Genomic DNA, 15,786 nt, shown 5'->3' with positions numbered 1-15,786 from the left:
CTTTTTCTTAATGTGGGAGTCCTCACACTGGAGGCGGGGTTGGATACTCTTAAATCTACCCCAGTACTAGGTTGATAGTTTAACGACCAACACCCGCGGGTAACATGCAAAGTCGACCCAGAAACATTAACTAGATACCGTAAAAGGCATTTTTGGTCCAACGCTTACCGGTTCTGCCAATCAACGACTTTCGGAAGAAATATTTTTGTTGTTGCAAACAACAATAATCTTTGATTAAACACAGAGACAGTTGTTGTTGTTGAAGACTAATTATTATTAGTGAGGTAATTAAGACTGAGTATTTTGAGATAAAGAAAGGTGTGGGGGGGGGGGGGTCAAACAATTGGAAGTTGTGACAATCTTGCCATTCCCAATAGCAATAATGTCCCTAGGAGGAGGAAACAAACAGGTAATGATGCGTGACGTAGATTAATTAACAGAACAGACCCGATATATAATTGAAACGACCCACGGTGTTGAGGATAGAATCAGACAAATTGGAACCCAGAACTTTCGGTTGGTAAGAAATCAGAGGCAACTTAGTGGCTGACGAGGCTCAGCCGCCACGAATCACAATTTCTAAACATAGGAACAAAATCTTAATTTTCTGCGTATAAAACACAGTATTTCAGTAGATTATTCATTATTTTATAAAAGACGTTAAGAGGTATGAAAAGTAACAGTGGCCATCAGAATGCTGAGAGACAGTTTTTAAATGCAGCAAGAATCAAGAATTTTAGTCGGACACACCACAGAAAAATCTTTGTTTTAGATTGGACTGAAGCTGCCAATTCAGGAAGGAAAGAATTTAAATCATCAAATTGTCTCCCCACGTAATAATTTGAGATAGGAGTGTCATGATTGGAATGTCCCCATGTGTCTGTCGGATCCGAGTAGACTTGGGGCTAAATGACAAGAGAATTTATTAACAACAGGGCGAGATAAAGACGATGGCAGGATTTGAACTCAAGGTAAAGGCCTTCATAACTAGATACTATAAAAGTTTACCATAATAATAATAATAACTGTTTCTAATATCAGCCTTAAGTCCATGAGGCCAACCACCCGACATAATTCAACCTGCCACGCGAGTGTAGGATAGAGGGGACGTAACTATAGATGGCAAAGTGCTTTATCCGGCACAAAAGATACTGCTAAAAAAAAAAAACACAAAAAAACATTCAAAATTAATAAAACACAACAAAGAAATAATAAAAAATAAAACCAGCAGTTTTCTTCGAAAATCTTTTTTTTTTTTTCAAATCTTTAACCAAGAAAATATTCTTCTAGCCATGAAAGACTTCGTTTTTCAAGGCTTTTCGTTGGTTTATATATATATATATATATATATATATATATATGCATATACATATATATATATATAAACTATTTGGCGAAGTTATCTGATGACAATAATAAAAAATAAATATATATTGATATAAAAAAATGGAACCAGCTACATACAGTTTTACATATTCTTGGCGCCAGAGTTCTTCATTCTCATGTGTAGAAAGTTCACGTGTATGTACATGTGTGTATGTGTATCGCATGTTATTGTTTATTAAAGGAAACAGAATCATGAGGTATTTTTTTTCATCTCTTCTACTTGGGTCCAGTTAACTCAAAAACACATCGAAGTAAAGTGGACCCTCAGACACATACACAAATTAAAGACTTGCTAACACTCACACACACACAAGGATTTTATATATATATATATATATATATATATATATATATAGTTTTGTCGAAAAGATGAGGAGGAATTTTTTTTTTCTTTTTTGATATTTGGTGATTTGGCTCTGTTTAGATTATGGTAAATTTTCAAACCTTGGAATTCATCGGAAGAGAAGAGGATCAAAATTGAAAACATAATTCACAGAAGAAAAAAAAAAAAACTTAAAGAATAATTTTCTTTTATCCGTTTGTTAAATTCGATTCCAAATCCAAGGAGAAACTAGGAGAGTTTGTGGAGACAAAAAAAAAAGACATCATCATCATCAATGTCTTCGTCATAGTGAAGGACTCAAACAGATCGTGAAAATTTTGAGTGTGTATGTATGTATAGTGTAGGGAGTCTTTTTACACAACAATTTCCGGGAGGGTGGTGTTGCTAGGTACTTTTCCCCTCCCCATACCGCCATAGAATCCACTCGTGCCGTCTGGACCTTTTGGGGATCTCACAGCCATTTCTAGATCATGCAGACGGCCACGTCTCAGCATTAGGGGGCTACCTTTAGGGCTGCGTCCTGCCGACTGTCCGTTTTTATCATCGCTCAAACCAGTGCTGTTCTGTTGAGCCTGAGCAGCTTTCAAACGTCGTTGGACCCAAGGACTTGCTGGGGCATCGCTGTTGTCGTATTTCTTGCGTAGAGATTCAGGGCTTATCTGTGGACTAATCCTTGGACTGTTGTCAGTCTCAGCCAAGGGGGATTTTTTCGTCATCCATTTCCGGCGCTGGGTTCTCGGGCTGCTTTTCGGAGTTGACCTTGGGCTTGGTTTAGGAGTCGTTACAGGGCTCAGTTTGCTAGGGTCCAGTGAAGGCATATGTAAAAGTGTCTGAGGAGTGTCCGCTTCAGATCCGCTACTATAGCATGATGACTCAGTTTCGCGACAGAGTTCCTCAATTCGCTTCTTCTTTCGACACCCCTTCTTTTTCTTCTTATCTTCCAAACTAACAATCTCTTTGTCTGTGGCAGTGTTCAAGTTCGCAGAACCGCTCTTAGCATTGTTATTATTCGAAGAAACAGGTTTCTTTTTGTCTTTTTCTTTCTTCTTAGCAGACAGTTGCACAACACGCATCCCACTGCGCCAGTCATCGGCATTGTGCATGGTACAGGCTTGTTTAGCACCTTCGAACGTCTCAAATTCGATCACAGCACAAAGTGTAGTACCGATTTCTGGATGCTTGGACGAGAATTTCTTAATATCCGGTGGTATGGAACCTTTGGGTCGCAGGATGCGTATGAGAGAGATGACTCCACATTTGGAAAATAGTTCGGCCACATTTTCAATAGCTGGATTCTTGATTGGAAGGTTGACTACAACGACAGTCCGTGAAGGGGTAGTCTCATCATACTCAGGTAAGGAATCGATCCGTCGGACTTTAGTACCCTCCTCGTTCACTTCAAGAACTTTGGACTTCTGCAAACTGTAGGCCACTACACGGTAATCCTTGGACAGCGTTTTCACTTTGCGGAAGGAGGTTAACAGCTTCAAGCTTACGAAACCCTGCTTGTTACGACGAACATGCTTCAATAAGAAAGCATCTTTCAGGATGTTGGCATCGGAGAAGTAAAATTCCACCTGGTTAACGATTTTCTCCTGAAGCTCTTCACTTGGTTCGACAAATTCGGGAAGCTTCTCCCGCTCTTCGGGGTCATCGGAGAATTCCGGAAAACTATAGCCCTCCTCTTCACTGGTGTAGGAAGACGGCGAAGATCCATAATCTTCCTCCCGTAACTGTTCCACTCGGAGTACAGGCGCAGGTGCCAACACCGGTAAAGGAGGTTGGGCTGGAGTAATTTCCACTTCAACTGGTCTAAACGATTCTACCTCTCTTTCTCCTCCAACTTCTTTATCTTGTTCGCGTTCTTGTTGCTGCCGTTCCTTGAGAGGCGAAGCACAGGGACCAGCAAGTGGCGTCGAAGCCGGATCTCCGACGGGAAGATTTGAAGACAGCTGGTGGTTGCCGTGGTAATTGTTCTGGTCGTCATTATCATCATCAACGCGGTGAGCAACTCCATTTGCAGTGGCAGGGACACTGGTGACGGAGGTGATACTGACAGAAGTGGTGTCGTCGTCATCGTCGTCGTTTTTGTTGTTCTCATCCTCATCCTCCTCGCCAGCAGTCTGAGTGTCGTGTTGTTGTTCTTGGTGATTCTTATCGCTGGCATTAGTGGGGGGCGACATTACTTCCTCCTGGTCAACAGCATCGGTAAACTGTCCCTCTTCGATAACGGGTGTAATTATGTCTGTGGTTGATCTCTTACCAATGCTATTATTATTGTTCTTAGCAGACATTTCGTTTGCTTCAAAGGTAGTGGTGGTATCCAAGTTCAATTCGGCCATGCGGTTATTGTAGTCACCCATTATTTATTTCGTTTTATACTTCTCTTCTCACTTATTTTAAAAGCTCTCTCGGGAGCTCAGCGGAGTCGACTAATTTCGGGACAGGGAAATAAGAGACACAGAGGGCGAGAGAATCACAGCAGTAGTAGTAGTAGTAATGGTGGCAGTAATGTTAGGAGTAGTAAGTAGTAGCAGCAGTAGTAATTGCAATGATGATATATGGAAATAGATGCAGAATTTATTATTATTATTATTTATTTTTTTTGTAAAGGAGGAAGATTAACAGTAATTGCTTTATGTAGTGATGATGATAATGGTAATTATAACGGTGTTGTGGTGGAATTAAAGTGACGACAGAAGCCAGTCTACGGAAAATATACAGACGGAGATGGAATTAAGACATACTGTCATAAGGAGCTGTTTTTTTAAAGTAGTTTTGGTTAAGAAAACAAACACAGCAAAATCTTACCAAAAGACTTGACGACGAGACACCAGCTCGGAGATGTTTTTATATCACATATAGACATACATATATGTCTGTACATATGTAGTTAGATATATATTTATATATTTATATATCAAGGACGCAGAACAGACCCAGGACAGCCGTCTTCAGCAGCTCACAGTCGTACGAGCTAGCAATCAGTCCGGTGTTGATTATTTTACTGTCCGATTCTTCTAAAAGTCGCGAAGGTGAGACACAATGTGTTGAAGGGAGCACCACCACTGATTCTGAAGAAGATGTTATTGTTTTTTACACTCCGCTTCTCTGCGCAGTTCTTTTCTTTTACTTCTTCTTCTTCGAACCTTATTGTTGTTGTTATAAAAAAATTGCGACCCAAAGAAAAGATAGAGACCAGGGTCAGTAAATAATTCCGGTTTCGCTCCTCGTACGGCTGCTGTCCCGCTGACTGTCTGGCGTTGTCGACTACGTCACAGCCTTTTACGTTTCTCACACATGTCGGTGACGTCACGGAGCACGTGGTGCTGCCTCGTGTCTCGTGGTTTACGACTTGTTGGAATATCCTGTGACGTAGGCGGAAACTGAGCACACACAGTCTGCGCCTGACTGATGCAATACTTGTTACATACATACAAAGATAGCATTCGGCTGCTGACAATGATATATATATATATATATATATATATATATACATACATATGTATATATATATATACATACATATGTATATATAATTCCTTATGTGCACAGATGCACAAATATATTTGTATATCATATATACAAAATACGGAGGCGTTTCTTACAAGATCTGACATTAATATCCTATATTACAATATACATATACCACCCGCAACACACACACACACACGTGTATATATATATATATATATATATAGACAGAAAACAAACATGCCTTCATGTATATATATACATACATATATACACACGCGTATATATAGGCGGAGGTAACGAATACTATTTTTTTTTTCATTTTTTTCCTAGGATCAAAAACTGGAGGTTAACCAAGAATACGTACACAACCCGTTTTCGGCGTAACAAAAACCCTAACTCGAACCCTAGCCCTAAACATTAACCCTAACCACCGTGTGTACGTATTCTTTACTTTCGCCTATCTCTCTCTCTCTCTCTCTCTCTCTCTCTCTCTCTCTCTCTCTATATATATATATATATATATATATATATATATATATATATATATATATATATATATATATATATATATATATAGAGAGAGAGAGAGAGAGATAGATAGATAGGTATACATAGATAGATATAGATACATATATATAGATATATATATATAGATAGATATACATATATATACACATATATCTGTATATATATACACATATTTACATATATATACATATATATATGCATATATATATACATATATATATACATATATATATGCATATATATATACATATATATATATATATATACATATGCAGATATATGTATATATATATATGTATATACATACATATATATATATATATACATACACACACATATATACATACATACATATATATATGCATACATACATATATATATATATTCACATTGCTTCAGTCCACTCAGCTGGCAAAAATGAGTTATCCTGCAACAGACCAGCATCTGGTCCAGGTGAAGAATTTATACGCCATGGAAACCAGAAAACTGGCCCTTATGAATTGGTAGGATTCAAGAACATAACTTTACCTTCACCTTTACTCTTAGATATACCAACAAAATAAAGACAGAATGGACATGACTAGAACACTTTTATCAAAGGCCTGATCAATATGTGTTAGCGATCCTTGCCAAATTGCATGTTTGTCAGAGACGTTGTGGCACCAGGATAGGCCCTCATCCTAGGCAACCCCACTTGTCACTGGCAAATGACTGAACTCTCAAACCTGGTTTAGCCTGTCAATTGAGGCAGTTATTAGGATGTGACCCTCTCATTTTCTGGGGTTCCTAGGTGAGAATTAAGTGGATATTGACAACCAGTGCACCGTAAAAAAGTCCTAACTATACAGTCACTAAGCTGCAAAAGGTGTTATCTCTAACTTCAACATACCTGAAAATACCTGTAATCACCACAACAAAATCAATCATAAAAATTGCAACTATAACAACCACAAAAACAAAAAAACACATAATTTGGTGGATTGAGTTATTGAGTAGATTTGCATGGAACATTATATAAATGTGTGTGTGTGTGTTATTTAACTGTCGTATCAGGCCTGACCAAACTGACACCAAAGTAAAGCTGTTCCAATCATGACTATCTCTTATGATGGTGTATCTAAAAGCTATATTATCTACTCTGGCTTCCCTAAGACAGTTGAGTGTGATTTGAATTAGGAATATTTGGCTGCTGTTTCTTGCAGGTCAAAGGACCAAGGAGATACTCCCTCATTCATGCATGCGTGTATATGCAGTGTTCGAGTGTGTGTGTATTTGCAGTGTTTGTGTGTGTGAATGTGTATTTGTGTGCCTATGTACATCTGTGTATGTGTGTTGCACATGCTTGTGCACATGTGCATGTATCTGCAGTGTTTACTTGTATTTGTGTGTGTACTGCTCATGCTTGTGTGTGTGTGCTGCACATGCATGTATGTGTGAGTGTGTATGTATTTGCATGTGTTTGTATGTTGCACATGCATGTGTGCATGCATCTGAAGTGTTTTCTTGTGTGTGCTTGTGAGTGTGTGTGTATGTATGTGAGAGTGTGTGTGTTGCACAAGTGTGTGTGTGTATTTTTGTGTATGTGTACACGTGTATGTATCTGACGTGTTTGCTTGTGTGTATGTGTGTGCTTGTGAGTGTGTGTATGTAAGTATGTATGTGAGAGTGTGTGTGTTGCACACACTGATGCACAAGTGTGTGTGCGTTTTCCTATCTTATCTAAATACCCCCACCGACATCAATCCCTTTACATTTCAAACAACGGTACACACAAAAAAAAAATACAATTTAAAAAAAAAAGGAACAGTATAAAAAAAAAGCAGAATAAAATAGAATTGAATAGAATCCTAGATGTCAGACAGTGATTATCAATTCCTGGTTGATGCTAAGCCAACTTCTCGTACTAGAGGAGGGAGGGGTCTCTACTTCATGCCACCCCTGCTCCCCAACCCCACCCTCAATGATAATAATGTCCATCTCAAAATATATTGCGGGATCAGTATTGTATTAATTCTATATGAACAATCAGGACACATTCCCCACTTCTATCTCTCTATCTCTCTCTTTCTCCACATATACACACACATATACAAACATATGCTATATATATATAATCCAGGTAATAAGACAAAAAAATCTTTTAACACATTTTTAGTGATTTGTTACAGTTGTTTCTCTTCCAACTCTGCTTGCAACACCAGTTTACACGAAAATATGAAGTGAAAGTTTAGATAATGTTTGCCGATTTAGACATTATAGTTGCACTTCATCAGACTTGCTTCAGAGGTGTGCTCTTTGAATTTTTGCGTAAACTGACACTGCAAACAGAGTTGGTACAGAAACAATTGTAACAAATTATTAAAGATGTGCGAAAGGATTTCTTTGTCTTTGCGGCAGTTGTCGATCTTTGACATGCACAATGGTTTTACCATCGTAAAACCAGGATTTTTCTTCACATGAAGAATTTTGGTATTAGTCTGGAATTCAATAGTGTTGATAGAACTTAGGTTGAGTGTTTCTCTACAAATTCCTTACCTTTATACCCTACCAAATATATATATATATATATATATATATATATATATATATATATATATATAGGCGTTAGGAAGGGCATCCAGCTGTAGAAACTTTGCCAAATCAGATTGGAGCCTGGTGTCGCCTCCTGGTCCACCAGTCCTCAGTCAAATCGTCCAACCCATGCTAGTATGGAAGGCGGACGTTAAACGACGACGATGATGATGATGATGATATACAGGGTGCATAAGATATTTGAGGACAGATTTATGTTTATAAAAAAAAAACCAGATATATAACAAATAATAACTTTATTTATCAAAAAATGTTATGAGGAAAAAATTAACCTTCTTTTCTATAATGTCATTCAGTAAAGCCACCTTCAGCTTCAACAACTGCTTCTATATGAGATCTAAATCATCTACATGCTCGAATCAATTGGTCCTGGTTCATTTTGGATATTACTCTGACTATGGCAGCTTTCAAACAATCTTTGGTGTTATGGGCATGTTCATTGACCCCATTCTCAACAATGTTCCACATGTAATAGTCCAATGGATTGAGATCTGGGGAATTTTCTGTGATCATGAAAATTTCCAGCCATCCATTCCTGTGTTACTAGAACCATGTGTGGTAGTGCAGAGTCTTATTGAAACACATGTGGCCTTCCATTGCATACACTGTCTATCCAGGATTTAATTATTACCAAGACCTCAATGTAGGCTCCCTTCATTAGTTCCAATGGGTTAAATCTAATCTGAAAAGAATTGAAAATTAAGTGGGTTATCAACTGTAAAGTGTATGTGAGGGGGTGCTGAAAAGTTCCTGACTTTAAGGGTGTCGCGAAAGGCCTGGCTGAAGGCCCAACCGTCTGAGTTCTTTTACAGGGCTTAGAAAAACTGAAGGACTACTGCAATAAGTGTGGGAATCTGAAAGGGGAATATGTTGAATTTAACTAAAATCATAATGAACTGATCCTCCTGTATTTTCTTTTACCCAAAGCCAGAAACTTTTCAGCACCCCCTCGTTTATATTTTTGGGGGGTGTCACCCTGTATATGTATGTTATCCATTGGGCTGTTAGAGTAAAAGTGATTATGTCAGGATCCAGTTCTTGTAAAACTGGTAATTGGTACTTACTTTATCGATCTTGGTGTGTTGAAGTGCTAAGTCAATCTGTTGTGGGATCTGAATGCAGAATGTAATGAGATGTAAACAATTAGGCACAACATATTTTGTGTGGTGCTCTACCGATTCTGCTACTACCATAAAACATTATTTGTTGTTGTTTAGCCCCAGGTCAGCCCAGATCAAGCATAATTTTCCTCAAATGTGTTTAAGCAGTGAACGTCTTTGCTGTGTGTGTGTGTCTGTGTGTGCGAGTGATTAATGACTACATTGCTCCATGTGTCCTTCATGTGATGTAATTTAAGGGAGATTTGATTGTTATTTCTAGCAGATTGAGAGACCACTTAGAGATTTTTTTTTCAGCTTGTCCATGACTGCAGTTTATTTACTTAACTGAGATGTGTAAATATCTTAATCTTGGATTAGCTTTAACTGTTTCCAGCCTCCCGAGTGGTTAATTATTGAGAATGATCTGATAATGAAATGAAATATACAAATTAGATACTCAAATGAGATTCATGACTGAGATATGCAAAACAGATATGCAAGATTATGCAAAAAAAAAAAAGAAAGAATTATAACTGGGTTAGTTATAAAGTCAGAAACATTCCCAAAATATCTCCAAATGTCTCATGATCATTGTGAAATGATGGCAACATATTTACCAATCTAAGAAACATGTTTGTGAATATTTATACTCCCAGATCACTTTGGAATGGTTTAAACGGTTTCTATTTGGTATGGTGGAGGCGCAATGGCTCAGTGGTTAAGGCAGCGGACTCGCGGTCATAGGATCGCGGTTTCGATTCCCAGACCGGGCGTTGTGAGTGTTTATTGAGCGAAAACACCTATAAGCTCCACGAGGCTCCGGCAGGGGAGGGTGGCGAACCCTGCTGTACTCTTCCACCACAACTTTCTCTCACTCTTACTTCCTGTTTCTGTTGTGCCTGTAATTCAAAGGGTCAGCCTTGTCACACTGTGTCATGCTGAATATCCCTGAGAACTACATTAAGGGTACACGTGTCTGTGGAGTGCTCAGCTGCTTGCACGTTAATTTCACGAGTAGGCTGTTCCGTTGATCGGATCAACTGGAACCTTCAACGTCGTTAGTGACGGAGTGCCAACAAATTTGGTATGATATGTAACTAAGCCGGCAGGAGGACAACAAAGAAATACTGCATGTGGTCGCATGAATGCTAGAAATATCAGTCAAAATCTCAAATCATGTACCTTATAAAAAGCAACACACTAGATTATGTGGTCAGGAAGAAGGAAAAAAGGTGGTATGGTCATGGCTAGAATGTTTACGATCACAGGTCTGTTTGCTTGAACAGGTTGACCAAATGTTAAATAGCTAACTCTATACTCCAATAGTGTTAGAGGTATCAATGTCTGTGTTGAAACTGAGAGAAGTGGAGCTACTGAATATACCAGTAGTGTCTGTCAGATGCATACTCACATGTTCACACACACACACACATGTAATACACACACTCATGTATATATATCTAAGCACTTCCATATTCATTAGAAATAAAAACTGTTTGAGAAAGAAATGCAGTTGTCAGGCCAGCTGACTAAGCCTAACATTTAACACTGAACAATAGCCAAGGCAAGGCGTGCCTCAGTTCTGTAGCTTTTTTAAGGAAAATTATTCCACTCAGCTGACTTTAAAAGTATCAATGAATTTTATCTGTGCTAATAATATATTGAGAAAAAACCAATGTTGAGCTGAGAAGTCTAGGAATTACGAAGCTCTTCTGTCGACTGTTAACATGAAGTGGTTTTGTTGTGCAACATGATAGTACAACCATATTCACGGCTTGTAGAGACATGTAGTGAATATGATCACACATGCACAAAACCTTAGTAAATGAGATATGGAAAGAACACACATGGCATACTGTGTGAGGTATACTAAGAAATAGGCAGTGGGGAAATGGTGGAATATATTATGTTGATTGATACTAGCACTGGTGTCACATAAAAGGGATGCATACTAGTGCCACATGAAAAGCACTGGTGCTGGTGCCACATGAAAAGCACTCAGTATACTCTGTGGAGTGGTTGGCATTAGGAAGGGCATCCAACTGTAAAAACTATGCCAGAACAGACAATTATAATGCTGGATATTCAAAACGATGGAATGGTCATGGCCGAACCATATTTGATCAGGGCTTTATTTCATTAGTGGTGAACCGGAGTTAAACAACAATAACAATAAAACAACAGCAGCAGGAGTAGAAGCAGAACCACCATGTATGTATGTATGTATGTATGTGTGTATGTATGTGTGTGTGTGTGTGTGTGTTTATCACGCTGACACAAGAGAATGAGTGTATGGGCGTGCACGTGCATATAGGCCTGTGAATGAGAAACAGAGATGAGAGCAAGTGATAAAGAAATTCTGTGTGAGAAAGAGATGAAGGAATGAATGTGTGTGTGTGTGTATGTATGAGAGAGAGAGAGGGGGGGGAGAAAGAGAATGAAACCGAGAGAGAAATAGAGATAGCTAGATAGATAGATAGATATAGATATAGATAGAGATAAATAGATAGATAGATAGATAGAGATAGATAAATATAGATAGATAGATAGATAGAGAGAGAGAGAGACAGACAGACAGAGAAGATATATATGTGTGTGATATGTTTTGAAAATATTTCTGAAGCATGTAAAACATATTTAGATGTAAAAATACAGACATTGAGAAATGTAGAATGAAGGCAAATACACACACACACACACACACATGTATTTATATTTACACACACACACTCCACATATCTGCATGGCATATATAAATAGACGCCGTCTGTTAGTCACGGACCAATGAGTGAATATCAACCGGAAGTGAGTGTAGATTTATCAATCTAAAAGAAACGTGACTAAACCAGCAAATATTTTAACTTTTTTTTTTTTGCCAAAGTAACATGAACACGCTCACATCAAGGTGCAAAAACAGTATACTTGATGTTTATTGTAATGTGAAGAGGTGGAAAGAATAGGAACAGGGGTGGTGGTGGTGCTGCATTTTTTGTTTTACATTACTTTGGCTAATGATTACGCCCATGATCAAAAGGCATCATGCCGTGACCACCCTGTCAGCAATGCCACCCTGGGTAGTTGTCTTGGGATCTCCACAATCAAAGAACCCTTTATAGTGGATTGTTGTCAATGCGCTTGATGAGGTCTGTAATTTTCTCCAAAAGTTTCTTAGAGTATAGTTCCCTTGATGGTATCGGTATGTTTCTCATAGAATAATCGATGTAGTAGGTGTCCATATTGAATTCTTTTGTGGGGCAGAATCCTCGACCGATTTCTGGCGATTTTCCAAAATAAGCTGTATTGGCCCTTACGGAAAAAAGCGGTGTATGGGACATAACTTATTGATAGGAAGGACAACAAAAGAAAGAAAGAGACCTCGATATTATGTAAATAGAGGAATTTATCTGTAAAAATATGTGACACTTATTTGGTAGCCATGATAAAACTCCGAGTTTCGGATGCCGGGAATGGAACCCATGCCAACATCTCTTCAGTTATCCGACACAGGAATTTTCAATGGCCGGATAACTGAAGAGATGTTGGTGTGGGTTCCCACCCCGGCATCTGAAACTCTGAGTTTTATCATGGCTACCAAATAAGTGTCACATATTTTTACAGATAAATTCCTCTATTAACATAATATCGAGGTCTCTTTCTTTCTTTTGTTGTCCTTCCTGTCAATATATATATATACATACATATATATATATACATACATATATATATATACATACATATATATATATACATACATATATATATATACATACATATATATATATATATATATACATGGGCAGGGGGTTGAAGGTGTTTCAGTCGAACAAATCGATCCCAGGACTAATTTTTTAGGCCTAGTATTCATTCTATCGGACTTTTTTTTTTTTACCGAACTGCTAGGTTACGGGGAGGTAAGCACATAAACACCAGTTGTCAAGCGGAGATGGGGAGGGACAAACACAGACACACAGATACACACACATAAAGGCATAATACATATATATATATATATATATATATATATATATAAATAAACTTATTGAAAAGAACTAACCAGCTGTGAACCCAATTTTCTTCTTTTCTCTTTCCCATCGACACACACACGCACACACACAGACACACACACCAACACAAAAAAACACACACACTCTCTCTCTCTCTCTCTCACTTTTCCTCACCCTCTCTTACTATCCAATATATCTCTCTCTCCACCCCTACACACTCAATAAAACTATATAAAGAGACCCGCTATAAAGTTTTCTCAAAACAATTTGAAAAACCTACACGACTAGGTGAAAAGCGCTTCATTTAATATGTGACATTAATAAAAATCTGTAAATGTACAAACATCCAGGTTTCTGAGTACCTTAATTAATTTTTTTCTATATAATTTCTGTACATCACCTCAAAACCTTCAAATATATATATATATATATATATATATAGATAGATAGATAGATAGATAGATATATGGGCTTCTTTCAGTTTCCATCTACCAGATCCACTCACAAGCCTTTCATCTTTTCGGAGTCGGAATACTGGGGTCGATGTAATCGACTTATCCCCTACTCCGAAATTGCTGGCCTTGTTCTAAAATTTAAAACCAATTAATAATAATAATAATCCTTTCTGTTTACTTAAAGGCTCTAAAAATTTGCGGGGAGGAGGAAGTTGATTTCATCGCCCCCCCCCCCCCCCCCCCCCCCCAATGTTTCACTGATATTTAATTTATCGACCCCGAAAAGATGAAAGGCAAAGTCGACCTCAGCGGAATTTGAACTCAGAACGTAAAGACAGATGAAATACCGAAATGCTTAGCAGTATTTCATCTGTTTTTATGTTCTGAGTTCAAATTCCGCCGAGGTCGACTTTGCCTTTCATCCTTTCGGGGTTGATTAAATTAAGTACCAGTTACGCACTGGGATCGATGTAAGTGACTTAATCCCTTCCCCCAAATTTGAGGCCTTGTGCTTTCAGTAGTGAAGGCACATGGCTCAGTCGTTAGAGCGTTGAGCTTACGATTGTGAGGTTGTGAGTTCGAATCCTGGACCGGGCTGCGTGTTGTGTTCTTGAGCAAGACACTCCATTTCACGTTGCTCCAGTTCACTCAGCTGTAGAAATGAGTTGCGACGTCACTGGTGCCAAGCTGTATCGGCCTCTTTTGCCTTTCCCTTGGATATCACTGGTGGCGTGGAGAGGGGAGGCCGGTATGCATGGGCGACTGCTGGTCTTCTATAAACAACCTTGCCCGGACTTGTACCTCGGAGGGTAACTTTCTGGGTGCAATCCCATGGTCAGTCATGACCGATGGAGGTCTCAGCAGCAGTTTCCAGTAGAAATAATAATAATGATAATAATAATAATAATAATAATAATAATATGTTGGTGATGATGATGATGTTTAGATGGCAAGCAGGCAGAACCTTTACTGCGCCGGAAAAAATTGTTTATCGGCGTTGTATCCGTCTTTATGTTCTGAGTTCCAATCCTGCCGAGGTCGACTTTGCCTTTTATCCTTACGGGGTTAATAAAATAAGTACTTGTTGAAAACTAGGATCGATGTAATTGACATAATGCTAAATTTTCAGATTAACACCCACACGATTTTCACTAGGGTGTTAGGGTGAGAATTCCGTCCCTAACCCTAACCCTAAAATTATAACCCTAACCTTAACCCTAACCCTAATACCCTAGTGAAAATTGTGCGGGTGTTAATCTGAAAATTTACTGACATAATCCCCTCCTCTAAAATTTCTAGCCTTGTTATTATTCACCAACTTTGGACACCGAAGAACACACACATATATATAGAGAGATGGCACAAATGACAGTACATTTAACTCTCAAGGTGGTGTTCCAGCTTGGTTTTAGCTCTTATTGCTATCAGCACCGTTACAACTACTACTATGACAATTTGACAAGGTCTCAGGCTTTGGGGCGTGGGTTTAATCAGTTTATTCATCCCCAGAACTAAACTAACATTTTAATTTTATCGACCTTGGAAGGATGAAAGGGAAGGATGACCTTGGCGGAATTTGAACTCAGAACGTAAGGAGATGGAACAAATAAGAGACAAGTTATTTTGTTGTTCTCTCAACACACCGCTGAAATGACGTTACGTTAGGTCATTGAAGCAGTCGTTTGAAGAAGGATATGAAATGAAAGTTCGTTGTCAGGAAATGAAAAAAAAAAAAAAAAGGAAAATACAAAAAGGAAAAAGGAAGAAGGAAGGAAGACAAATTAATGGCATTGATTATGAGGAGAGTAAATAAAAACAAAGTAGCTTTAAATCATAGTATTAAATTCAAGTCTCGAATGTTATCCAAGGAGTGGCAATCGTTTCATTGTTTACACACCCTC

General features: G+C 38.3%; 1 protein-coding gene across 1 annotated transcript; it reads right to left on the bottom strand.

Moving 5' to 3' along the window:
* Nucleotides 1-1,899: 1,899 nt before the first annotated feature.
* On the bottom strand, nucleotides 1,900-4,988 carry LOC106884497 (la-related protein 6). The gene has a single exon (XM_014935913.3). The coding sequence runs from the start codon at nucleotides 4,090-4,092 to the stop codon at nucleotides 2,083-2,085; it is 2,010 nt and encodes a 669-aa protein (XP_014791399.2). The 5' UTR covers nucleotides 4,093-4,988; the 3' UTR covers nucleotides 1,900-2,082.
* Nucleotides 4,989-15,786: the final 10,798 nt, after the last annotated feature.

This window comes from Octopus bimaculoides, chromosome 15 (assembly GCF_046866305.1).
Source record: "Octopus bimaculoides isolate indiv1 chromosome 15, ASM4686630v1, whole genome shotgun sequence".
NCBI classification, from domain to species: domain Eukaryota; kingdom Metazoa; phylum Mollusca; class Cephalopoda; order Octopoda; family Octopodidae; genus Octopus; species Octopus bimaculoides.
Note: the sequence above shows the minus strand (reverse complement) of the source record. Positions and strands in the feature narration are given on the sequence as shown.

What these genes read in the sequence shown, in the direction of transcription:
- LOC106884497 (XM_014935913.3), bottom strand. Translation starts at nt 4,092, where the DNA reads ATGGGTGACTACAATAACCGCATGGCCGAATTGAACTTGGATACCACC.